The sequence below is a fragment of the Psittacula echo genome (assembly GCF_963264785.1).
Source record: "Psittacula echo genome assembly, chromosome: 4".
NCBI classification, from domain to species: Eukaryota; Metazoa; Chordata; class Aves; order Psittaciformes; family Psittacidae; genus Psittacula; species Psittacula echo.
In genome coordinates this window covers 1,078,297-1,102,640 of record NC_137738.1, presented here as the reverse complement: position 1 = coordinate 1,102,640, position 24,344 = coordinate 1,078,297, and the positions used below count along the sequence as shown (strand labels likewise).

The window sequence follows — 24,344 nt, the reverse complement described above, 5'->3', positions numbered from 1 at the left end:
TACAATCAGTGTTTTCTGCTAACTCCCCCAAGATAATTTCGGACCCAAACTTCAGCCATGTAAATTGTGTGGAAGGCAATGCAAGGGAGGCATTTCTGCCTGCATTCACATTGTTTGAATATTGGTGATTTTAAACTGGCCATTGATTTCTTAGTCAGAAGTTACTTCTTGTTTCAGAGCTGCAACAGTGCTCAGTGAACTTAGTGCTCTGTGCATGAAGAAGTTTTAGTGTAAGGCAGTTACTGCCTTTTTACTGTCTACTGTCCAACAGCAACGTGAAGCACAGTATTAATCTGTGCATTCTCAGTGATGCATTCACCACCGTCACATCAAAGTGTATCAAATATGAAAATATACACCATTAAGATTATTAAGTAATTGGAATCCAAAGACCACACAGAAGTATTAGAACCAGCACAGAACTGAGTGTTTCTTGGCTTTTATCTCTCGTACGTCTTTCGTACTGCTGGAGACTTGCTCCATCCATCACTAAACTTAGGTTCTCTGTGTTTGCACGAATTAGGTCTTAGGTGTTTCAAGGATAACAGCTATAAAATGGGAGCTGTAGTGTCAGTGCCACCCACCAGGGTGATCGTCCAAAGTGATTTTCTTAGTGAGACACAGATTAAAACAGAAATAGGATTTGGTTCTGCGAGGTGTTAACTTGATTTATTTGCAAGAAACTTCTTTCCCTCCCACAATCCCTCATCTTCACTAGATAATTGCATTGCCTGTGTACTAGGAGACTGAATTAAGCTTCTCAAATACATTCTGCCACTTTTGCCTCTTGACCTAAAGGGTATCTAATAAGGTGATGTTCTTTATTGTTATTATTAAAGCGAAAGGAGGTCTAGTTATGTACAGTTACAGCACTGCCCATATTACTATAGGCAAACATAAAATCCGAAATTTCAGCATAGCTTTTGATGGAGAAATAAGTTTCTGTGTTCATTTCCGCTACTCATCAGCATCTTGAAGTCTAGAGCATTGTTTAGTTTAGGTAATACAGCTCCCGTAGTCTGGAAGTCCCTTCTTTTTCCTTTGCCTATGGAGAGCTGAAGTTCAGCCAGTTTCTTTTGGATGTTTTCCCAGAAGATAGGAATAGGCATCTGTATGTGTGGATTGTTAGTGTGGGGAAGAGAGAGGAGACATGCCTAGCTCTCCTCCATGTAATTCTGGTGAGAAATAATTTATCTCTAGAAGGTTCAGCATGCTGAAGATTGTTCCCAGTTCCAGGTGGAAACCTCTTTATTTTTCCTTAATTGTGATAGACTCAACCTTTCCCACATTTTAGTGCCACAACTGTGGTGCTGCCACTGCTTGGTGTGGTACATATTGAAGTTTACTCGCAGAATGCTTTGGCTTAAGAATGGTTCTGTCACAATATGAACACTTTGAATCTGGCAATTCCTGAAAGCTTATATCTCAAATAATTAAAAAGCAATTCATGGAGCAAAGAAAAAACACTTCTCTAACTGCAAGGGCTTTCAATCCTGTGAAGTTCAAACGGTTCATTGCTAAACAAATAGATAGATGAAAATGAAGCCCAAAGAATTCCACAGGATTCTTCTTCTAAGTGTATGCAATCTAAACATTAAATCAATACAAACCAGCCAGCAACTACGCTTGGTTTGTGCTATATGAAAGTGCTTTTTGCATACAAATATTTGTGTAATTATATTTCAAGCCACTGATTCCTATTTTGTTTGCTGATACTGTAGAACAAAGTCGATTTTTCCACACTGAAAATAAGTTTTGATTAAATCAGTTTGTTAATGATTGTGGATTTGTTTTTTTGTTTCAGATTTATTACTATCATAATGTGAAGTGCAGGAGGGAGATGTTTGACAAGGACATAGTAATGCTTCAGGTAACCACATGTGCCAGTTTGCACTTTGATCAAACATTCGCGTTTGGTTTTAGCTCCATCAGAGCCTTGTAATGACAAGTTAAAAAAGCCATTATTTGTGGGATTTGTTTTTAAACTGTTTATGTACTATATACTAAGTGATATTATGTTGACCCAGCAGGAACAGGATTGTAGAGACAAACCCAAACAACCAACCATCTGTCATCAAATTTTATGTAGAGTATTTGAGACAGAAGAATAGACCTGAGTATTTTACACTTAAAAGGGCATCAGAAACTATTGATAGAGCACAGGATCCTGTTTGTCATACATGCTGTGACTTGTATTATTAGAGTCCAAAGAGAGTAAACCTAAGTAAATCTTCATGCCCAGGATAGAGGAGTGAATGTCATAAAGAATATACTGTGAACATGGTATACAAATATATAAACATGCTATAACAACACCCTGTTGTTGTATCTTCTGTTTCTAATAATTTTTTTCTTTAATAGACAGGTGTGTCTATGATGGATCCAAATCACTTCTTGATGATCATGCTGAGTCGCTTTGAGCTTTATCAGATATTTAGTACTCCAGACTATGGCAAAAGATTTAGCACAGAAAATACTAACAAGGTACCTTATGTTCTACTGCAAGAGAAAATGTGCAACTTTGTGCTGTTGTACCAAGACTGTGCAAAACCTGTCCTATTTCAGTTTTGTTTGACCAGTTTGAAATATGCATAAATCCTTTCACCTGCTGAACTGGTAAATGTCAGAAACTCTTCTGCATTGTTGAAGAAGTTTAAGTCAGCTGTGGCCGCATTTCAGCACAGCTTAATTTGGGAGCGCTAAGGGTGAAACCAGGCAATGTTTTAAAGCACTGAAGAAACATTTTCAGCCTATGGAATAATTCTTTTACCCTTGCTTGAGAAATGTAAATTCTTTTGGTTTGTTTCTTTTCTTTTAATCCAGGATGTTGTTCAACAAAATAACACTCTCATAGAAGAGATGCTGTACCTCATTATAATGATTGTTGGTAAGCTCAGAATACCTTTCAGTATTTGTTTTTAGTTTGGTTTCTTTAATGGTCTGGAATGAGCATTGTTCATTGGCATCTCAAGGGCAGTTCTATTTTGAACTTCCTGTAGTTCTGATCTGTTTCTTGGGCAAAAAGCCTTGAAACCTTCCTTAGATTAACATAATGAATTTTTGAACACTGGGGGTGAACACAAGTTTTCACAGAAGAGACTTATTTTCCAGTGTTTTTATATATATATTTATTACATTTACAGGTGAAAGATTCAGTCCTGGAATAGGACAGGTAAATGCAACAGATGAAATCAAACGAGAGATTATCCATCAACTGAGTATTAGGCCGATGGCTCACAGTGAATTGGTGAAGGCCTTACCTGAAGATGTAAGTAACTTGCCGGGCAGAAAAGCAACTTCAACCTTTTAAGAGTGATTGCTGAAAATCTTTCTTACACAACCTTATGCCATTGGAATGGGAGCAGCATGATTATGCTAAGAGCAAAGTTAACATGGGTACAGATTAGCAGTTGTCATGGAGAAGGTAGGAAAGAGCTATAGAAAAAGAAACAGCATATGAAATGGGCAGGAACCTGAGAGCTGCTTCAGCTCTTGTCTCTTTTTTAATACTGTCTCTTTATCAGGCCATCTGGCTGGCAGTGTCTGCAGTCTAGTTATAAGCCATGAATAGATGTATGGAAGTGGGTTGTCGGAGCTACACAAAAATATATGTTATATTTTAAGGCCTAACAATAATTGAAAAGCCATGAATTCAGAGAGAGCGTAATGACTTGTGGAACAGAAATGCTTAATTTCATGGTCAGAAGCATTTATCTGAATTCTGGTATGAGGGGTTTTGTAGGAGAGCATTATGGTTTTTTAAAAGCACTTTAAGGTGGAATGAAAAAGCAAACTAGGATTTAAGCTTGAGTTCTGAATTGCATTGTCAGTCTTAAATACTTTTTCCCTGGCTTGTTAATTGCTGTGAATATGTATTGCAGGAAGGGGATGGGAATATTAACAGTTAATTTGTGCATGAAGTGGCGTTGTACATATTTGAGCTGATTTCTCCTGCTGCCTTTTTCGGGTGTTTTACCATTTTACATTATTGGGTCTTTTTAGCTTTCCTAGATTGGTTTAATTTTAAAGGGCTAGAAACCAGAAATACTGGCTGTATGTTCCTAAGATATGCTGAGTAAGCTACCTTAGAGGTTTTTCTTCTGCTACTGTGGCATCCAAGTTTGTTATGACAGGAATAAAACAAAAGAAATAAGCATTTAATATATGATATTTTAACAATACTTTTGCAGAGCTGGTATTGCTGAACGTATTTTCACCTTGCATGCTTTTGTGTCCTCTTCAGTGCCTGTAAAATGTCTTCCTACTACATTCCATTTGCGTACTTATCTAGTGTCATATGGTTTTGAATGTGTTTAATCCAAGCACTACAGTAACACACTGTCTTGTCTTTTCACTCACTGTAGGAGAACAGAGAGACAGGAATGGAAAATGTGATTGAAGAAGTGGCATGTTTCAAGTATGTTTCCCGTAATTCTAATATTTCAACTTTAAAAGTGGAATACCTAAATCAGTGAAAATGAGAGAACAGAAGAAAGGAGGCTGTGTCATGGTGTTTTCCCATGGCTTTACTCATGTGTATCATGCTTAATACTGCTGTTTATTTGATTTCTAGATTGCCTGTTGAGCAGTGGGGTATTTTAGCTGTTTTACTTAACCGTTTGTGCTCCGATGTTAACAATCAATGAACGTCTTGTTTGGGTTGTTCTGGTTTTTGTAGGAAGCCTGGGTTAACAGGCAGAGGGCTGTATGAATTAAAACCAGAATGTGCCAGGAACTTCAATCTGTATTTCTATCACTTCTCAAGGGCAGAGCAATCAAAGGTAACTCATAACTGTCTGGGGTTTGGTTTGTCTTCTTGTGGTTTGCTTTTTTCCAAGGCTTGATGAAGTTTGAGGTGAAGTATTATCAGCTGCTTTAAAGTTAGCTTTTAAAAGTTATCTTACTTCAGAATGTTAACAAAATTTGCCCAAGATTTTGCAGTTATTTCTGTGCCACCAGATTATGTGCCTTATACAGAGCTCCTGCGATCGGTGGACCTCTAAAAAGGGTTTTTTTAAGTCCTATTTTACTGAAAGTATTTAAACAAGTCTGGTTTTTTTCACTTACCTTGATGGGAAATGCCATTTTAGCTCAGATTTGCCTTACAATTTTAGGCTAGAAAAAGAAACCAGGTTGGCTCAAGGTGAAAGGTTAATTTTGAAGTTGCATGCCCTATTTTACAAGTAGTTCTGAAGAACTGGAAGCTTTCTTATTTTATTTAAGGCTAGGAAAAAGGGGAATAACCAGTAACAATGTAACAGAGCATGAATGCCTTTTGATTAGTTATAGATTTGCATGGGGTTTTGGGATAATATTGTCGTCTTTCTATTTCAGGCTGAGGAAGCACAACGAAAGTTAAGAAGACAGAACAGAGAAGATACAGGTATTTAATTCTCTTTGAGAGAAGGTGGAAGCAGCTATCAAAGCATGTATTGCTCCAGTACTTAGACTAGTATCCTGTTCTTGGGCGAGCCAGAAATTGGTTGAAAATGTAGCAATTTATGTTGTATCTCCCTGCTTATAGACATAAATCCGATCCATCGTGAAACCAGCCTTATGAAAGGCTTATTCCTTTGGCTTTTCTGTTATGTGCAAGCCATGTTGAATGCTGCAGCCTGTTATCTGTAATACTGTTTAGCAACACTGTGAGGGTGCTGAGGCGCTGGCACAGGGTGCCCAGAGAAGCCGTGGGTGCCCCATCCCTGGCAATGTTCAAGGCCAGGTTGGACACAGGGGCTTGGAGCAAGCTGCTCCAGTGAAAGGTGTCCCTGCACATGGCAAGGGATTGGAATGGGATGATCTTAAGTCCCTTTCCAGCCAAAACCATTCTGTGATTCTGTAAGCATCTGTATACTGTCTTGGCTTAAGTTCGTAAGCTCTCTAGAGTCATCCATGTTATATGTGTGTTGCAAACTTGAGAGATGCTGAAATGTCACACAAATTTCCCTTTCAGCACTTCCACCACCAGCTCTTCCTCCTTTCTGCCCACTTTTTGCAAGTCTGGTGAATATTCTGCAATCTGATGTCATGCTGTGTATTATGGGAACTATACTGCAGTGGGCAGTAGAACACAATGGCTATGCCTGGTCAGAGTCCATGCTGCAAAGGGTATGTTTCCTTACTTAAAATCATGCTATGCTAAAGGATGGAATGTGTATATTAGTTTTTAACATGGGTTTATAGATTTGAGTTGTTTACTTGGTATCTAACATGCCCAGAATACTCCGAATAAGAAGAAAGTTGTGTTTTCTGATATACAAGCCTAGGGAAGCCTCTCTGCCTGCGATGCAGTCTAGTTTTAAAAGTAAATGGAAGATAGAGGTAAATTTCCAATGGGATGCACAGGAGAGGGGAGTATTCTGCTTGAATCAGTTGAAATTTTGTTTGTTGTGGTGGAGAACCAGTTTGTCTGAGGTTATGCGTATTGAGTAAAGCAGAGTGATGTTCCTTTGCTTATTTTCAGTGTAAGTTAAATCACTTTAGGGGGAAAAAATATCACAGAACTACAGAAAAGAGTTTCCTAAGTTGAAAACATATCAGCTCTGGGAAACTTAACTGAGCTCTTTGTTTATCCTTATATATCTTGGGAAGCCTGGAGGGTTATTGCAGATTTTGTTGTCCATGATGGTCATTTTCTATGTGTGTAGAGAGAAGCGGTAAGCTGCCATCAGAGGGCTGTTCATATTGATGGGGGTTGTTGTTTTAGTGTCCAAACCCAAACTTGTAAAGAATGTTCATGGAATTTATCAATAACATTTTGCAGTGAACCCCCAGCTTTGAAACTGAGTATTGATTTTTTGACGGTCTCATTGACTGTATACCCCTTTTTAGAGCTAAGCTGAAATTTCCATCAGCAATTCTGTATTACACAAAAGTTGAAAATGGAGAAATACATCAGTGTTATACACAAAAATTGAAATTACATGTGGGTGATGAGAGAATGCCAGCCTTTGGAATAACTCTTTGGGTAGAGTAATGTTTCATCTTCATACTTGGAAACTGAACTAAAGTGTGCTCAGCCATTTGAGTACCTCTGTGGTGCTCTCCAAAACGTGCCATTCATTTAGGGACCTTGCTCAGAAACTCATGGCACTTTGTACTCACTGGTGCTGTGCATTTGGACTGCGTCTTTCCCAAGTCTACCACTCTTGTCTTGGAAAGCATCATGCAAAGGCTAACATCAGACATGTGAAAGAGGTGACCCATATCTGGTGAGACCTTGTTAGACAGATGTGATAAACTGAGGAAAAATTGGCTGTTACTTCTTAGAAGAGATGGTGACAGTTTCCAGACTTTGCTCTGGTTTTACCCCTTTTTCAGTGGATATTTAAGACTGCTTCATTCCAGGTTTGTGTTGATTCCAGACATTCTGTAATGCTTTTTGTCTAGAATTTCCTGCCAGTTTGTATGGGGTCGCATGATAGAGTTCCCCACTAAGGTTTAAGAGTTTCAGCTTTAAAATGCCATTCAGACTACTTTAGCACCAAAGAGGATAATTTCCATCTTGAAGTTCCAGGAGATTACAGACCTAAAAGGGAAAATTATTTTAAAATGTGTTTCTAGAGTGTTAGAATAAGTTTAGTTTAATCATTTTAGCTTGCCAGCTGAGTTTCGTATTTAAAAAGGATTTAAAGTGCATCATGCCGCTGTCCGGAGGCTTGTGTTTGTAACACGCAATTGCTAGGGAGAAAGCTAAGAAGCAGTCACTTCTTACTCTCTAGACAGGACAGCAGACAGAATGATACAAGTGGTGTAATGTGGAGGGGTTTTATGTGACGAAGTGTCAAGACTTTGTAAGCAAACGCTGTTACTCCTGTGTAAGAGAGCTTTGGAATGTTGTATATGGAAATAACTTCTATATGCTTGCTATATAATTTTGTGTATGACTTCCTTGTCTCTTAATGAATTACACAAAGTATATGAAGAGATTCTATGGATTCTTTAAGAAATAACTAAAACTTGTATTTTTTACCTAGGTTTTGCATTTGATTGGAATGGCACTACAAGAAGAAAAACAACATCTAGAGAATGTCAGTGAGGAGAATGTTGTAACATTTACCTTCACTCAGAAAATATCAAGTATGCCATTCTTTTCAGATGTTTAGCAAATTTTAAGTCACTGAAAATGCAGTTACCTGTGGTTTATTCTTCTGAAACTGCATTTACCAGAAGAGTGTTACTTGTTTATCCAGCAAAATTTTACCAAGTCGACTGTAGATGGGTTTTACCTATGTGTAGATTCTATGACAGTAACAATAGTAAGATTTTCCTAGAGGAGAAATCCAGAAGTTGAATAATTCCTAGTAAATCTTGTTCTTAATATCTGTAAGTAGCATCTCAAGATGTATTGCTGTACAGGATCACATGCTCAAATTGCAACAACTGTGGTTGTGTTCTTCATCAGTCTTTTCACGTTGTCTCTCCTTTGTTTCTTCTGACTAGTGCCTCTGGTTTTGTTAAGACATAAAAGCTGCTAAGACTCTTCCCTTTAAAATAGATGGGAAATAAAATATTGGAAGCTGTACATGGCAGCTCCCAAGATGAAAACAGCCAGGCAGCACACAGAGTGCATGTCTTATAAGAAAATACAGTGAGCAAGGCTTCTTAGACTATTGCCTCTAACGTTTCAGGATTTAGAGGGTATTAATGAAAGCGCTTGCAAAGTAGAGAGTGAAAGTTACACATTGTGCCTGCTTGTTGAGGAAGGGTTGGGGTTTGGGTTTTGTTGTTATTAATGTTAGGAAATGATTAGTTTGTCAGGTAACAGTATAATCAGTTGTGATTGTCATTTTTCTCAGGGCCAGGAGAGGCACCAAATAATTCCCCTAGTATACTTGCTATGCTAGAAACACTGCAAAGTGCACCTCATCTGGAAGTGCATAAGGACATGATCAGATGGATATTGAAGGTAAATATTCTGTTCTAGTTCTATGTTATATAAGTGCTGAAAATCATGGAAAGAAGAGTTTTGAAACTTTCCTGATCACGTTGTGAAAGTTTCCTTATTTCATTTATTGGTTTGTTGTGTACCTACTTTCTTCCTCTTCTGGAATCCCAACATTGCACGTTACCTGGCAGCATTAGACAGTTGTATTTGTTTGTGACATGTGAATATATGTTGGTTTTTTCTTACAGACTTTTAATACTATCAAGAAACTAAGAGAAAGCTCTTCTACAAGTCCTGTGACGGAGGCAGAAGGAAATATAATGGAGGAGGTAAAAGCAAACTGTAACACCTAGCTAGATCCAGGACAGGTCTGGGTTGTGTCTAGCAAAGGACTCTGTTTCTGATTACAGCTTTAAATCAGAGATGGGAAATATCAGTGATTCCTGAAATTCTGTCTCGTGGCTTTATAGATCCAACTCATTTGTTTGAAAGACATATTGGGAGAGTCCCTGGACTGTTCCTTCATTTTGTAGGTTGTAGTCTTCAAATCTTTTGCAAGTGTACTCCCTAGGACTGTTTGCAGTACTGATCACAACATTTAATGAATCTGCTGTTCCTGTTATTTCAGCCTCCTTGGAAAATCAAAAGAAATGGTATCTGTATATTTTTGCCATGCTTATTCTAGATAAGGTCTGCCAATTCGTTTAGCTTGACATGACCTTCTAGATGCTATGCAAAGACCTTGGAGCACTGTAGTGGATTTAGGAATACAGCTAGTACAGATGGAGAGCAGCTCTAGAGACAGGATGTGTCACTTGCTTATCTTTTTATCTATCAGAGAATCCCAGCACCATCAGTGTTGGAAGGGCCCTCTGGAGATCATCCAGTCCAACCCCTGCCAAGTCAGGGCCACCCAGAGCAGGGCACACAGGAACATGTCCAGACGGGTTTGGGATGGCTCCAGAGAGGGAGACTCCACAACCCCCCTGGGCAGCCTGTTATGAATGCTTTAAAAGGGGAAAGAAATAAAAAACACACGTAAAGGTTGAGGGAGAGAGGTACCTTTCTGGATCTGCACAAAAGGGAGCACAAAATAGCTTTTTGGTAGACTTTTGTCTGTGTTTATGAGATTTTCATTGTTTGGAGGTTAGTACACAAGTTACACATAGGAGTAGCTAGAGTTGTCTGTTGCAACAAGGTTTGAAAGGTGAACAATATGATTTCAGAGCTCACGCGATAAAGACAAAGCTGAAAGGAAGAGAAAAGCTGAGATTGCCAGATTGCGCAGGGAGAAGATCATGGCCCAGATGTCTGAGATGCAGCGGCACTTCATTAATGAAAACAAAGAACTCTTTCAGCAGACTTTGGAGGAGCTCGATACCTCAACCTCTGGGGTACATGAAAATAGGTAAAGGAATCTCATTTAAATTGTTTTTTCCTTTAACTTTGATATCAGATTGTCCTATCGTGACTGCTTTAAAAAGTGCTTTTATTAGTCTTGATGGAAACCATTCATAAGTTTCTGAGACTAAAAAAGCAGCAGTAAATGGAATGATTTCCTCTCACTTTCTGTCAAGATGATGGGATAAATATTGATTCCTCCCTCATCCCATCCTCATAGTGCTCAACATAGGCAAATAATTTTTTGTATCAAGCCATTGAGTAAATTGTTAATAACACTGAAAAGACTATGTGATAAAACATAGTAAATGGAAAAGAGCTGATTATATGTTTGTCGAGGATCTGGAAGAAATTCTGCTCCTAGCTGAAAGTACAAATGGAAGCATGTTGATGGTTTTGTGGGGAAGTGGAGAGTGTTCTCAGAATCTGTGTCAGGCACTTCAGGGATGGTGATGATGGAGAGCTGCAGACACAGTTTCTGTGTTAAACTGTGTAATACTATTAGGAGGGTATGAATTTTTTCTGGAAAATATGTTCTATTTCTGGGGACAAAGGAATTGTATAGATGCCAAAAGAGCATTTATCATGAAGCCCATTAATCACATTTAAATCGTGTTCTGATTTGCAGTGTTTTCAAATCATTTGCTCATTGGTGTTCTTTGAATATTCCAGCCCTGTCATTTCGGATGCAAAACTCACAGCCTTGGGACCAGAGCAAACTAGAGTAGCTGAACACAGACAGGTTGTTATGTGTATATTGTGTCAGGAGGAACAAGAAGTAAAAGTGGACAGCAGGGCTATGGTCTTGGCAGCATTTATTCAGCGATCAACTGTGTTGTCTAAAAATAGAAGCAAAATTATTCCAGACCCTGGTAAGTAGCGTTTAGAGTTGTCTTTAATATTAGGGAATGTCAAGTCACTGTAACAACCACCTGCTCTCTTTTTAGACAGTGGCCTCACCTGCTTGTGTTGACTGTGTAATTGTGAATGACTTCATTATGATCAGTGGTAAAGCTCCCATATTTTTAGTGAGGTAGAAATGTGTGTTCTAAATCACTTCAAGGCATTATCTAAATGTTCTGCCATGAATAATTGGAAATAAACGGTTTACTGTTAAAAACCCCTTTAAAAGCAGAAGTGTTTGCTTAAAGTTATAGAGAGAGGAGGTCTTGATGTAGTGCTGCAAAAGCACGAGATAGACATTTCTTTCCTCTCAGTTACATGATCTGAAATGCCTCTTAGTGATAATAAAAAATGCTTCGATTTAGTTAACTTGGTGAAACAGATCACAATGATCAGTGAACATTGTTACAGAGGTTCCTCTATAGTCTCTATGCAGAATCAGAATCAATTAGGTTGGAAAAGACCTTTAAGCTCATCCAGTCCAACCATTCCCCAGCACTGCCAAGGCCACCACTGACCCATGGCACTGAGGCCTCGTCTCCACGGTGTGTGAACACTTGCAGGGACGGTGACTGCAGCCCTGCCCTGGGCAGCCTGTTCCAATGCCTGAGCACCCTCTGGGGCAGAAATTGTTCCTCAGCTCCATCTAAACCTGCCCTGGTACAGCTTGAGGCCGGTTCCTCTTGTCCCATCCCTTGTTCCTTGGGAGCAGAGCCCAGCCCCTCCTGGCTCCATCCTCCTGTCAGGCAGTTGTAGGGAGCCATCAGGTCCCCCCTGAGCCTTCTCTTCTCCAGACTGAACCCCCCAGGTCCCTCAGCCCTTCCCCATCACACTGTGCTCCAGGCCCTGCACCAGCTCCAGTGCCCTTCTCTGGCCCTGCTCCAGCCCCTCAATGTCTCTCTTGTAGTGAGGGGCCCAGAACTGAACACAGGATTTGAGGTGCGGCCTCACCAGTGCGCAGTGCAGGGCACAATCACTGCCCTGGTCCAAACACAGAAAATATCTGCACTCAGTCGTTTTGCACTAATACGCTGAAGGTCAGCATTCTTGGACTCATTGTTTAATAGTAGTGAACCACCAAAACTGCAGGTAGATCTTGGGGACTTTTACCGCAGCCCAATACCTCTGAAAGCTTGAGTACAGTACATGCACTCAAAACAAAATGATGGGATGCTCATAAATGATGTAGATGTTGTGGCTTAGTAATAGCTTTTATGCTTCATCAGATGAGTTACACTTTTGTCATAAAGTTTAATAGTAACATAAATATGTAACGTTTATCTGTAGTTAAATCTTTCGATAACTCTTTATTTCAAAGTTGTTTTGTTTTATTTTAAATACAGAAAAGTATGACCCATTATTCATGCATCCAGATCTGTCATGTGGAACACACACGGGTAGCTGTGGACATATTATGCATGCTCATTGTTGGCAAAGGTAAAAGGCTTTATATACGTTTTTAGTCTAAATAGCATGTCATGCCATCGGTTTGCCTAATGGCAGTAATTTTTATGGCAAAATGACTGGCATGTAGTAAACTTACAGAATTTCATATAGCACTGAAACCAGCTTTCCCCTGGGGAAAACCAAGTAGTAATCATTATAATAGAATCTTTGTAATAATATTATAATACGTACTGTAAACTTGGTCAAAAAATTTTCATTTATAATCTGTCATCTTGGTAAAGAAGAATCCAAATCCTAGAATGGTTTGGATTGGAAAGGACCTTAAGATCATCTAGTTCCAACCCCACCCATGGCAGCTTTCATTCTCTTTGATTGTTTATCCCTATGCATAATCCCCTGTGGTGCACATAGAACACTGAAGCTCAAATTTGTGGAGGTTTTGTGTAGTTCAGTAATAAACATGTTCCTGCTGCTTCTTGTGCTTTCTACTGGAGTTTTAAATGAATGCGTTCCTTGCATTCTTAATTCCTTCTTCGTGTTGAATTTGAAATAGAAACATCTGCTACCTAGTTAAAGTTCATGTTCAACATAAACTCAATTTTATCTTTTCTTCTTAGTCTTTTTTTATAAACCCTTTTTCTGTTACTTTTATTCTTTGATTTTTGGAGGGGGATAAACATGCTTAGTGCTACATGGTGCCAATGCCATGTGAAAAATGCAGACCACTCAAGCCTCTTGGCTTTGGTTAGGCCTTTGCTTTGATCTTTGGCATGGCTGTTCAGTGCCTGGTTGCAGTTTCTGCCATGTGTGTGAAGGTTGTTAAGATTCTGTGTCTGTAACCATGCACAGGTTCATGGTCTTTGATAGCACTACTCACTAAAGATGTGTTTTGCATCTTCTTGTTTAGCTCATGTACAGTCCTGTGTGGTTGCCATTAACTCCTGAAAATGTCCTTAGGTGCTTGTATTCAGTCCAGTTTTGGGTCATCGTCAGGCATGCTCTAAACCGTCTCAGAGGAACAGCAGTTTAACAAAGCAGCGAATCCAGTTCTTTTTCATATAGATTTGGAGATCAGCCACCGTTTCTTCCAGTTAGTGCTCTCTTGTGGCATGTAATGGAATAAGCACCGGGATAATGCTCCTGCTATCTCCCTTAAACCTTTATGTGAAACTGAGAGCTTTCAACTTGCTTTTCGCCTCTTCCCCTTACCCTTATTATCATAAATGGAAAGTGCTATAGCTGAGACCTAACAGCCCAGTGACCTTCAGCACTTTGGGGTATATTGGCTGCCAAAACCTGAGGATAGTCTGCAGTTAGTAATGCTTTGTCAGTCACAGGGTAGAACTTTCTCCTTGCAGTAATTCTTTTATGTGTATCTGGGAAAGGCGAAAGAGGGCCTTCATGGGAATTTACTCATCTGTATGTTAATGTTTTCATAATTTGCCACTAATATCTTCCTCTTTTCTAAAGGTATTTTGATGCTGTCCAAGCAAAAGAGCAACGAAGACAACAAAGATTACGAGTACACACAAGTTACGATGTAGAAAATGGTGAATTCCTTTGCCCACTTTGTGAATGCTTAAGCAACACCGTTATTCCTCTGCTTCCTCCACCAAGGGTTTTATTTAACAGGTCTGTTGGCTTTAGACATGTCCTCAAAAAATGCAAAAACCAAAATCCCACACCCCAAAACACCCTTTCAAGGTGTTTATTACCTTCTGTTTTGATAATCTCAAATGGATTGCCTGCCTGCTTATTTTGGCTTATGGGCTTGACTTGATGATTGGATAGTATGGAATTTAGAGTATGAAGGGAGAGTCAAGTGTAAGACTGCAGTAAAAGAACTGAACATAGAGAAGTGGCACAGCAGAGATTGTTGAGAAACACAAGAACATGGGATGCCTATGGCATAATTCAGCATATAGTTTGTTTTTTAACTCATGTATGTGTTCTGTTTATGTATATTCTTGAACAGGTTAAACTTTTCAAGCCAACCAAACCTAACTCAGTGGATCAAAACAATATCCCAGCAAATAAAAGCGCTGCATTTACTTCGAGATGAAGACGGTGCAAGTAAGTCTGAAGAAATGTGTATATCTGTATGTGAGAATGTTATGTTATTTATGGAAAAGACCAAGTATTGTGGTTCTACCACAGTGGAGTTGAGAGATGGTTGTGAAAGTGGTCAGAACAGCTTGGAATTTCAGTTTATGCCTATATCCCCCTGCACCTTTTTATACTGCAGGGAGTACATATAGGTGAATAATCTGTGGTTTATTACTTCTTGTTTATACAGGCAATTCTGGTCATTCAGAAAAAATGGATCAACTGCAATTACCTGAAGGATTTAGACCAGATTTCAAACCCAAGTATGTATTTCAGTCTTAATAAATCATGAAAAATGAATCATGAAATGGTAACGTAAAAATAGAATGTGACTCCTCTGCTATAAGGTCTCAATAATTAAGGAAAATATATGGATTTTGCTTTAATTAGAAAAGCTGATCCCATTATTATGATAATACTGAAGTCCAACCCACAAGTAGTAAATAATGCAGTAGAATTTCAGAGGTGAATGTGGTAATTGGATGTGCAGAGATGCTGCAGTTGTATAGACATCAGGATTAAGCTTTGTTTCCATATTGCTTGTAACTGGATGAAAGAGTCCTTTTAGAGCTCAGCACTACAAGTAAAACCTGAAGACTATGAGATGGAGAGTATGTTAATATGTAATTTCAGCTATTATGGGGTGTTTGTGTTTGAGCCTACCTTTCCTTGAGTAGGGGATGTGACTGATTCTTTTAATTTAGCCTTAACTATATTATCTTTGAAGGCTGGATCTTCTTAATACTAAAAAATGAGATCCGTTCCAATCAAATAATCAAAAAATAATTGGGGAGTATATTTGTCACAGGAAAGAGGTTACAGAATCCCAGATCCAAACCAGGGTACTGGAGTTCTCACTTAAACGTGAAAAATCCAGGTGTTCAGCTATGGGGTAAATGCTCATTATGAAAAGTTCTATGCTGCCAATGGAGAAAATGATGAATTAGGAATGCTGCCTTCTTCATTTCAGGAATCCTTATTCTGAGAGCATAAAAGAGATGTTAACAACTTTTGGTACAGCAACATACAAAGTAGGCTTGAAGGTTCATCCAAATGAAGAAGATCCACGTGTACCTATAATGTGTTGGGGAAGCTGTGCTTACACGATACAGACTATAGGTATTAATGTATTCATTTTGCTCCCTTCTATGTGAATTTTGGAGTTTAGTTAAGTTCACACTGCTCAAATATATTGTGGGCTTGGTTTTTTCCAGAACGCATTTTAGCTGATGAAGATAAACCATTGTTTGGTCACTTACCTTGTCGGCAGGTAAGGATCAAGTAGCAATTCCTCTCTGAATCAGTGGAAAAAAGAGGGAATTATGCTGCTTTAATGCAGAATATGTAAATTTTAAGTTTGGGTTACCTGATAATTTTATTTGTTGGAGACCACTGTGTAATCAGTCAGTATCTAATTATTCATCTATTTAACAATCAAATCTAGCCAACAAACCCATTATATTTTGGGTTATTTTGCCATAAATTCTTAGTTTAGTAAGAGTTGCTCATGGTAACAGTCAAAATAAGAATACTGAAGGGAACTTTTATATTTGCATAAACATAAATATCTGTCATGTACTTAGACACTAAACTGTAGCTGATGGGAGCGGTTTGAGGGGTCTGCTCAAATGCTGTAAGTCAAACAACCTTTCCATATTGAGGAACTTCATTAACTGTGGCCGTGTCTCTTTGTTTTTAAAGGATGACTGCCTTAAGTCATTAACAAGATTTGCAGCAGCTCACTGGACAGTTTCATCTCTTTCAGCAGTACAGGGTCACTTTTGTACTCTCTTAGCATGTAAGTTCACCACCCTATGCTGTTTTTTACAAGGAGATACAGGAAAATGCTTACGGAATGTTGTTAATCATGATTACAAGAAGGTTGTTTTATGCATTGGTTTTAAGTAATAAACCCAGAGCTGGTATTTTCACTAGTGTTTGCTAGTGTATTTTTCAAGCCTAGGAGTAAGGAAAAATATTAGCCTTCAATCAGTCAATATTCTATGAATGATACATAAAAATAACTTGGGGAAGAAAAGCTGAGTTTGGAAAAAGTCCCTTGCTCTGGTCACATTTTTCATAGAAGCATTCTTCACACTTCTGGTTTGAGTTCTGTGGCTATCTGCTTACCGAGGTAGAAGGATTTGAAATCAGAGTGGTGGTGGTATGTCTGCTGATAAAAGCAGCTTCAAGATATCACGGATTAAGCTTTTGGCCATCAAGGCAGCAGTCTGCAACTGAAGCATTTTGAAGTCATTGTGATGAGGCCATTTTTTACTGTAGTAGTGTTTTAAACTTGGCAGCTTAATGCTTACATCTGTATTGTATAACTATTCTCATGCTGCACTTTTGCTCTTGTGTTGTAAATCAGATTTTACTGGCAACTGTTCCTTGATTGTTACTTTAAATATGTTGTAATGTTTGCAAGACAATTTAGGTTTGCTTTTAGATGGCCTTGGGATTTATGAAATTCTGTTTTGTGCTTTGGTTAATAGTTTGTGGTTACTGTGAATGTGAATACTAGAGTGATGGAGAGACTGATGCCTAGCTCTTAATTAGGGATAAAATAATGAATTTAAGAGACTCTTTAGCCATGTGTTTTTGAGTCTGTCACACAGATGAGTTACATGAGGCACGAACTTTGTTTAGTTACAAGCTTTCTGGGACTGAGCTTGAGATACTATCTCATTTTGTGTCCCACTAGAAACCAAAGCAATGAAAGAGAAGTCATGATGGGAGTAGTGACTGGCAGCATTTGTTTTGTGATAGTTACTTTGGGTTTGTTTCATTTCAATACGTTATAGTTAAGTAGGCAAAAATCTTTTCCAGAAATATTGAAAACCTCTTGAATTCATGACTTTCTGTCCCAAATGGGCACATTTGTATTTTAAAGCATATAAACCAAGGAGATGGCTCTTGTTTTATAAGTGAAGTGCACTAAAACCTTTTAATATCTAAATGTTCAATTAATAAGTTTATTTTTCTCTCTAAAATACTCAGCGCTGGTGCCTAATGAAAAAAATGGAAGTCTTCCTTGCATACTTGATATTGACATGTTTCACTTATTGGTAAGTATTCCGTCAGATACAGTAAGAATGCTTTGGTCTAGTAGGCACTATGTAAAAACTTAATTGGAAACTTCCTCTTTACTCTGGATTAGGAACCTTTCAAAATGTTCAGGGGTTTAGTATTTTTTCACTACTTAATAGAATTTCAAGACTCCTTTTCATTTCAAGTACTCTTATCTATAAATATAAAGGGGGATAATGAGGCAGAATGCGTACTCTTTGAATGGTAAAGCAAAAGAAAAACCCAAACCCAACCCTCCCACCAAACCACTAAACCCGAACAAAACAGCAGCAACAACAAAAGCAAACCAAAACCAACCAAAACTCAACACCACCCCCAGAACCCCCTGATACAGTTACTCATTGTGCCCTTAAATTGTGGCTGCTTATTTAACTTCAAAATTAGCCTTAGCGGAGCAGTAGCATGAGCAGAGAAAATAGGTAGATTCAAAACGAAAAGGTGTATTCAAGCTTTCTGGTTTTTTTTCCAGGTAAGCTTGGTGCTCTCTTTCCCTGCCATACACTGTCAGGAATTTTCAGGCGTTAGTCTTGGCACTGGAGATCTTCACCTGTTTCATCTTGTCACGATGGCACACATAGTACAAATTCTACTTACCTCATCAACAGGTAATGCCACTTTCTTTCAACTTCCAGTGAAATGATTCCTCGGTTCTGTACTTGGGAAACACTAGGGTGCTGTGGGTAAATCTGTGCAGTTTACAGTCACAAAATACTAATAAATTCTATTCATGAAAGTTCAGTCTTCTGTCTTTATTGCTTAACGCTGCAGGTATTTTGGAGCATAGCTAATCATGAATCCTAGCTTTCTAAGTCATGTAGCAAGGTAGTATTGCAAAGACTTGGCTTAGGCATTGTGTGATGCATAAATTGCAGTTAGCAAAGTAACCCATGTATCTCCCAGTAGGAGGAACTGGATAAGGTATGGTGTGCCAAAAGCAAAGAACTCCAAGCAGGTGTATTAAGAATCCCAGCCAATTGAACATGCAAACCAGGACCTCTCTGGTGCTGGCAGTTGCATAAACTTACCACATAAGATGTGAACTGAAAACCTTTTTCCAGTACATCATATTGTAGCCCAGTGGAATGATTCACTCAGTTTTGGCCTTTTACTCAAAACTTGAAGAAATAAATTCTTGGTGTAGAAACACTTCTGTATGAAGTAACTTGCTTATTACTGCTTTCTCCTTCAGAAGAGAATGGCATGGATCAAGAAAACACTAACAGTGAAGAGGAAGTAGCTGTGCTTACACTGTATAAATTTCTTTGCCAGTGTACAGGAAGGTAAAAGTGCAATGTTTTGATAACATTTCATAATACTTTCTCTCTCCTGAGCTCAACATTAACTACTGACTGAATTCCATATACTAATGCTGTCAAAAATGAGATGCTTAACTTGGGAATTCATGCACCTGGTTTCTTATCCAATACTTCTAGAAGTAACTTCTTTTGAAGTAACTATTTCTATCAGTTGTGTTCATGAAGAAACCTGCTTGTGAGCATTATGCTCTGGAGCAGTTTTTCTAGTCAGCTTGCGAATGTGTTGTGTCTGGAATTGGCAGTGTCCGAGTACAGAGAACTTGGTGGCATCTGAAATGTCTGTGCAGAGTTTCCCTTAATTTACTGTCCCAGTTGGTTTTGGCTTTATGAATCTTTATTTTGTTCTTTGTCTTGGAGTCAGCTGTGAAATAAACACTTGGTATAATGCGTACGTCAGTTGAACATCAGTAATTTAATATGAAATATGACTGAAGACTTACTAAATATAGCTCTCAAAGTGACGTGATTTTTTTATTGTGTTCTCTTCAGTGCCTTGAAAGAAATTTCCTCAGGCTGGCACCTGTGGAGGAATCTAAAAGCTGGAATCATGCCTTTCCTGAGATGTTCTGCTTTGTTTTTCCATTACTTAAATGGAGTCCCAGCACCCTCAGAAATTCAAGGTAGTATCTGTTTTGTGTTAAGTCAGCTTTTCAATACAAATAAATTACATTTATACTCTTTTCTGAGATGTTGAGTGAATGAATGTGGGCTTGTTACCAGTGCAGAATCATGTCTGCATAATGAAAAAGTTAAGAAAATACTGCTTCCATTTAAAAATGTCTTTTTAATATAGAAGCAAATGCCATTCTAGATTGTTTAAAACAGAAAGTGATGCTTTTCTGTTAAGAAGTGGCATTTCAGTTATTTCAAATCTATTGGTCACTGTTTTGAAATGAGGTATGTTTTTGCTTGCATTGGTTTCATTTGAATCAGCATCCACCACCAACTTATCTCTCTCTATAAATGCGCTATGTTACATTACACCCCAAATAACATTACACCCCAAATAATTGATGTTAGTAACATACCTTGCTATCCTCCAAATATGGTGTACGTAGGGATAGAGTATAAACCTGAAGATGCTAATAATAAGTGGATTCACGCTGCTTCAGGACTCCCATGCTGAAAACAAAGTCTGATGGTTGGTGCTGAGCTAACGTGAGACAGGTTAAAAAAAAAGTCAGGAGTACTTTTTTTGACTTGGATCTTGTTGTAGGATGTTTCCTTGACATTTTCCTTTGATTTTCTGTAACAAAGTTTCTCAAGTTCATTGTCTGGACCAGTAGTGACCACTTGAATTCTTTATGTTATGGGTACTCTAAAGATGAGGTCCAAAGTGCATATGTGTTCCTGGACAACAGGTTCAGAGGCCTTTAGAGAGTTGGCTATAGGAGAGGGGGAGAGGAAGGCTTTGCTTCACTTCTTGTACAGTCCTCAAGTCCCAGGGGTTTGGATGGCTCTGCAGATCCCCACCACTGAGGGATATCCTGACGGTGGCCATGGCAGTGGCTGTTTCGCTTTTCCTTCCCATTTCCCACCCCAGGACCCACTGATCCCACAACTGGCCTGTATTGCTCTTCTCTGATGTTTTACTGGAGGTTGCAAAATGGCAATTTACATGGGCATGAGAGGGAAGCAGGCACAGCTTTTATTGTAATTCACTTTGTTATTCAGGAGCAAAAGTGGCTGTGCCGTGGAAGAGGTACCTGGTACTCTTTGTCCTGAAAGCTGAGAGAGCCGAGGCCCAGGGAGTCAAACCAACAGACTGCTATGAATATGGCAATCTGGTGGTTGTGTCCTACATGTTTTAGTAGAGTTTGGTGTTGCAGGCTTTGGCAGTGTCTGTGTTTCTGAGGCTGTGGTATACTGCCTGTCACAGGCTGCCTGTCTCTGTGTCACGGTGTCTGAGGAGCACAAAGTGGCCATTTAGTGCCTGACATTAGAACAAAAGACATCTGAAGTTGTAAAGGCCATTGAAACCTCTGTTGTAGTTTGTATATGACATGAAAAACAGGCTTAGGGGGCAAAGGTTGAGGAAGGTTGCTTTTCGTTACAAGCAGCTGGCTGTCTGGTGCCTTTACTACCACTTTTATACTTTATACCACATTTTGGGGGGAGGAATACAGTCGATTAAAAAACAAGAAAAGGATAAGTGTCCCATTATTTAGAGCTATATTTTGTTTATTGTAGATAATACCATTAAAGAAAATGTAATGATAAGTATGCTTTTTCTTTCAGTCAATGGAACAAACCAGTTTGAACACTTATGTAGCTATCTTTCCTTGCCAAACAACCTCACCTGCCTTTTTCAAGAAAACAGTGAGATTCTGAACACGTTAATAGAAAGGTAAGTCCTGTTTCTATGCTTAGCTTTAATAATACAAGGAGTCCTGCACAAGAGTCATGGAAGTATTCTCCCAGGAGTGCATATCTAGAAGTGAATTGTGGAATTTGAAAAGCAATTGTGAAAGAAGTGTTTTGAAAGCAGTCATTCTGGTTGTAGAGATTATTGAATAGATGTACTATGGATTAGTTGCTTATTTGGGTTTGGAAAGTAGCATCTATTGAAGTTAAAAGCTATTTTTTTTTCTTTCTTGTAGTTGGTGCAGTAACAATGAAGTAAAAAGGTATCTGGAAGGCAAGAGACATGCTATCAGGTAAACATGGACAAATCTTAAGCAGAGACAAGCAAGAAACTTTAATGTCGCAGTTGTCTCCAAATAGTTCTTTTAAAGGATGCTTATAATAACATAGTATCACTTCTGGTTTATTGAATGACAAAGATACTAGGGGATAAGCAAAGAGATTTGGAGAATCCTGTAAGAAAAGTGAAATATTGCTTACTTAGCATATTTAAAAGGCAAAGTTAAATATTACAGTTTTATCTAGACTGATCTGCTGTAATCAGAGGCTATGACATTTCTTTTTGTGCTTCCTATAGTAGATTTGTACCTTCTAATTCAAAAGATATGCTGTTGCTAAAAGACATCTACAACCTTTGTTTTAAAACTTCTGTTATTGAAGAGCTTTCTAAACTCTTGTATGAAAGAATCCAAATTCTTCAGTGAAAGCAACACTGCATCAGTTGCTAAATGGAAGAATTGCTTTTCATGCATTTCTACTTGCTAAGCGATTCTTTTGGATTCAGAAAACATTTAATGCTCAGTGGGCGTTGAAGAGCGTTTGAGGTGTTTTTCTTTGTGAAGGTTGAGTAAAAATAGTGGTAATCAATTATCCAAATAATTATAAATGGAGCTTGACAGTGCTGTCATCAGAAAACATATCCCTGTATTTTAATGTCCTCTGCTAAATACATGAAGTCAATCTTAGTGTTGTAAATACAGTAAGGCAAAGTGACACAAATAAGGATTAATCACTTCATCTGTTAAATACCAGGCTGTTAACAGACTTTCGTATACAGTAAGAAGAGCAGAACTGATTTCCTGTTATGTGATTGTTGCCATTTCTTGCCATGTGTTCCTTTTGCTGATTCTTAACTACTCTTTCCAGGATGGTTTAACTTGACAGTGATTTTGTTTTCCTCTCAGTATGTTGTTGTGCATTGTTACAAACCTCTGTTAACTGATCACAGTTGAATTTGTATTATTCCTAAAATTGAAGATTATTAAAATTTAGTGTATAGCATCTGCCAAAAAGTTAACTTTTAACTGTTATTTCTAAAGATAAAAATATTTGGCATTAAATAGTTCTTTTCAGTACATGAATATCTTATGCTCTTCAGGATACAAGTTCTCTGAACTTGACAGTCAAGCTATTTTCCATTCAGTATTAGTGGCAAAAGGAGAATAGAATCCTAGAATGGTTTGGGTTGGAAAGGACCTTAAGATCATCCAGTTCCAAACCCCTGCCATGGGCAAGGACACCTCACACTAGGCCATGTCACCTAAGGAAATAAAAAGCAAACTGATAAGGGAGCAGAACAAATACTCAGTTAAACCTGTAGTGACCTCCTCAAGAGTTTTGCTAAAAGCATACCTATGACATAGGTATTTTTCTAACTTTCTGCCTGTCATATAAATCCATGAAAACTATGACTAAGAAACTGGAGGTAGTCTAGTGGAGAGATGTATGTTCCTTCTTCATGTGCTACCTTTTACTCTGTGGATGGCAGAGAAGAGGTAAGCTTTAAAAATGTAATTAATCCCAGATGCTGTTTAGATGAGTCAGGAAAACATGAATGAGTTTGATATCACTGTGTATTATTCATTGAAGTATGAGTAGTTAATGTGCTTGCTTTATTCTAGCTATGCAAGAGAATCCAACAGATTAATAGACCTTCCGGATGACTACAGCTGCCTCATTAACCAAGCATCCAATTTCTCGTAAGTTGTATGCAATTATAGTGAGGAGCCCTAAAGTCTTCTGCTCCTTTGAATGAACTGGGAACCCTCTAACCTGAAAGCCTTCAAAGCTGTTTATAGACTCAGAAAGTTAATGGCACATACTGATTGTCGTGGCTTCCAGCAAAACTGCTGTGTTAGTTCAGTGCAGTAGAAACTGCAAGGATTTGTTTAACATTTAACAGCATAAGTGTTCAAAAGTAGTTTTGAATCTTATCTTTTACCATCTAGAACTTAATACTTACAAAGTGTTTTTCCTATTTTCTTTTATTTTTCGCTTAACAAAAGATGTCCAAAATCAGGTGGTGATAAAAGCAGAGCCCCAACATTGTGCCTTGTGTGTGGGACCATGCTATGTTCTCAGAGTTACTGCTGTCAAACTGAATTAGAAGGAGAAGATGTTGGAGCCTGTACTGCACATACATACGCTTGCGGGTCTGGAGTGGGCATATTCCTTAGGTAAGGAACTGCACACCTCTACTTATATTGCTAGGTTAGATGGTGTGTGTAGACATGAAATCAGAAGTTCTCTGAATGTGATTGCAGGAGTGGTTTGTAAAGGCAGTGGTTTGCTAACAGCAGGGTTGCCTAAAAGCTGTAGTGTTTATCTTCCTTATGCTTTGATACAAGGTTGTTTCTTTGAAGATAAAGTATCATCGAAAATTTGAATTTCATTTCAAAGTGGGTTTGTTTTCTCTGTGCATTTATTTCCACTCAAGTATTACAAAATGCTGAAGGCAAACACCTGAATTTCCTTGTTGTTGCTGCTGTTGAAAACATGAACATTCATTTTAGTTGTCTTCTTCGGAAAGTGGAAGGTTAGAAAATGCCTGGTTTTCCTTTGGCAAAGATTAGAGAGAAGTGGAATTATTT

At 38.4% G+C, this 24,344-nt stretch overlaps 1 protein-coding gene across 5 annotated transcripts in view; it reads left to right on the top strand.

The window, feature by feature from the left end:
• UBR2 (ubiquitin protein ligase E3 component n-recognin 2) overlaps positions 1-24,344 on the top strand; it is a 56,457-nt gene that overhangs the window by 28,212 nt on the left and 3,901 nt on the right. For all 5 annotated transcript variants that reach the window (XR_013956555.1, XM_080614938.1, XM_080614939.1 and 2 more), the window contains 28 exons: positions 1,805-1,870; positions 2,362-2,484; positions 2,824-2,887; positions 3,144-3,268; positions 4,365-4,417; positions 4,679-4,781; positions 5,335-5,383; positions 5,954-6,108; positions 7,977-8,079; positions 8,799-8,908; positions 9,136-9,216; positions 10,114-10,295; positions 10,961-11,160; positions 12,535-12,628; positions 14,069-14,230; positions 14,574-14,671; positions 14,895-14,967; positions 15,675-15,823; positions 15,919-15,974; positions 16,406-16,502; positions 17,705-17,772; positions 18,264-18,399; positions 18,984-19,074; positions 19,600-19,730; positions 21,349-21,457; positions 21,711-21,767; positions 23,376-23,453; positions 23,760-23,930. Coding sequence is in view for 4 of the 5 variants with exons in the window: in XM_080614938.1 (XP_080471064.1) it covers positions 1,805-1,870; positions 2,362-2,484; positions 2,824-2,887; positions 3,144-3,268; positions 4,365-4,417; positions 4,679-4,781; positions 5,335-5,383; positions 5,954-6,108; positions 7,977-8,079; positions 8,799-8,908; positions 9,136-9,216; positions 10,114-10,295; positions 10,961-11,160; positions 12,535-12,628; positions 14,069-14,230; positions 14,574-14,671; positions 14,895-14,967; positions 15,675-15,823; positions 15,919-15,974; positions 16,406-16,502; positions 17,705-17,772; positions 18,264-18,399; positions 18,984-19,074; positions 19,600-19,730; positions 21,349-21,457; positions 21,711-21,767; positions 23,376-23,453; positions 23,760-23,930 (2,984 nt within the window). In the remaining variant the exon portion in view is untranslated. The remainder of the gene's footprint in view (positions 1-1,804; positions 1,871-2,361; positions 2,485-2,823; positions 2,888-3,143; positions 3,269-4,364; positions 4,418-4,678; positions 4,782-5,334; positions 5,384-5,953; positions 6,109-7,976; positions 8,080-8,798; positions 8,909-9,135; positions 9,217-10,113; positions 10,296-10,960; positions 11,161-12,534; positions 12,629-14,068; positions 14,231-14,573; positions 14,672-14,894; positions 14,968-15,674; positions 15,824-15,918; positions 15,975-16,405; positions 16,503-17,704; positions 17,773-18,263; positions 18,400-18,983; positions 19,075-19,599; positions 19,731-21,348; positions 21,458-21,710; positions 21,768-23,375; positions 23,454-23,759; positions 23,931-24,344) is intronic.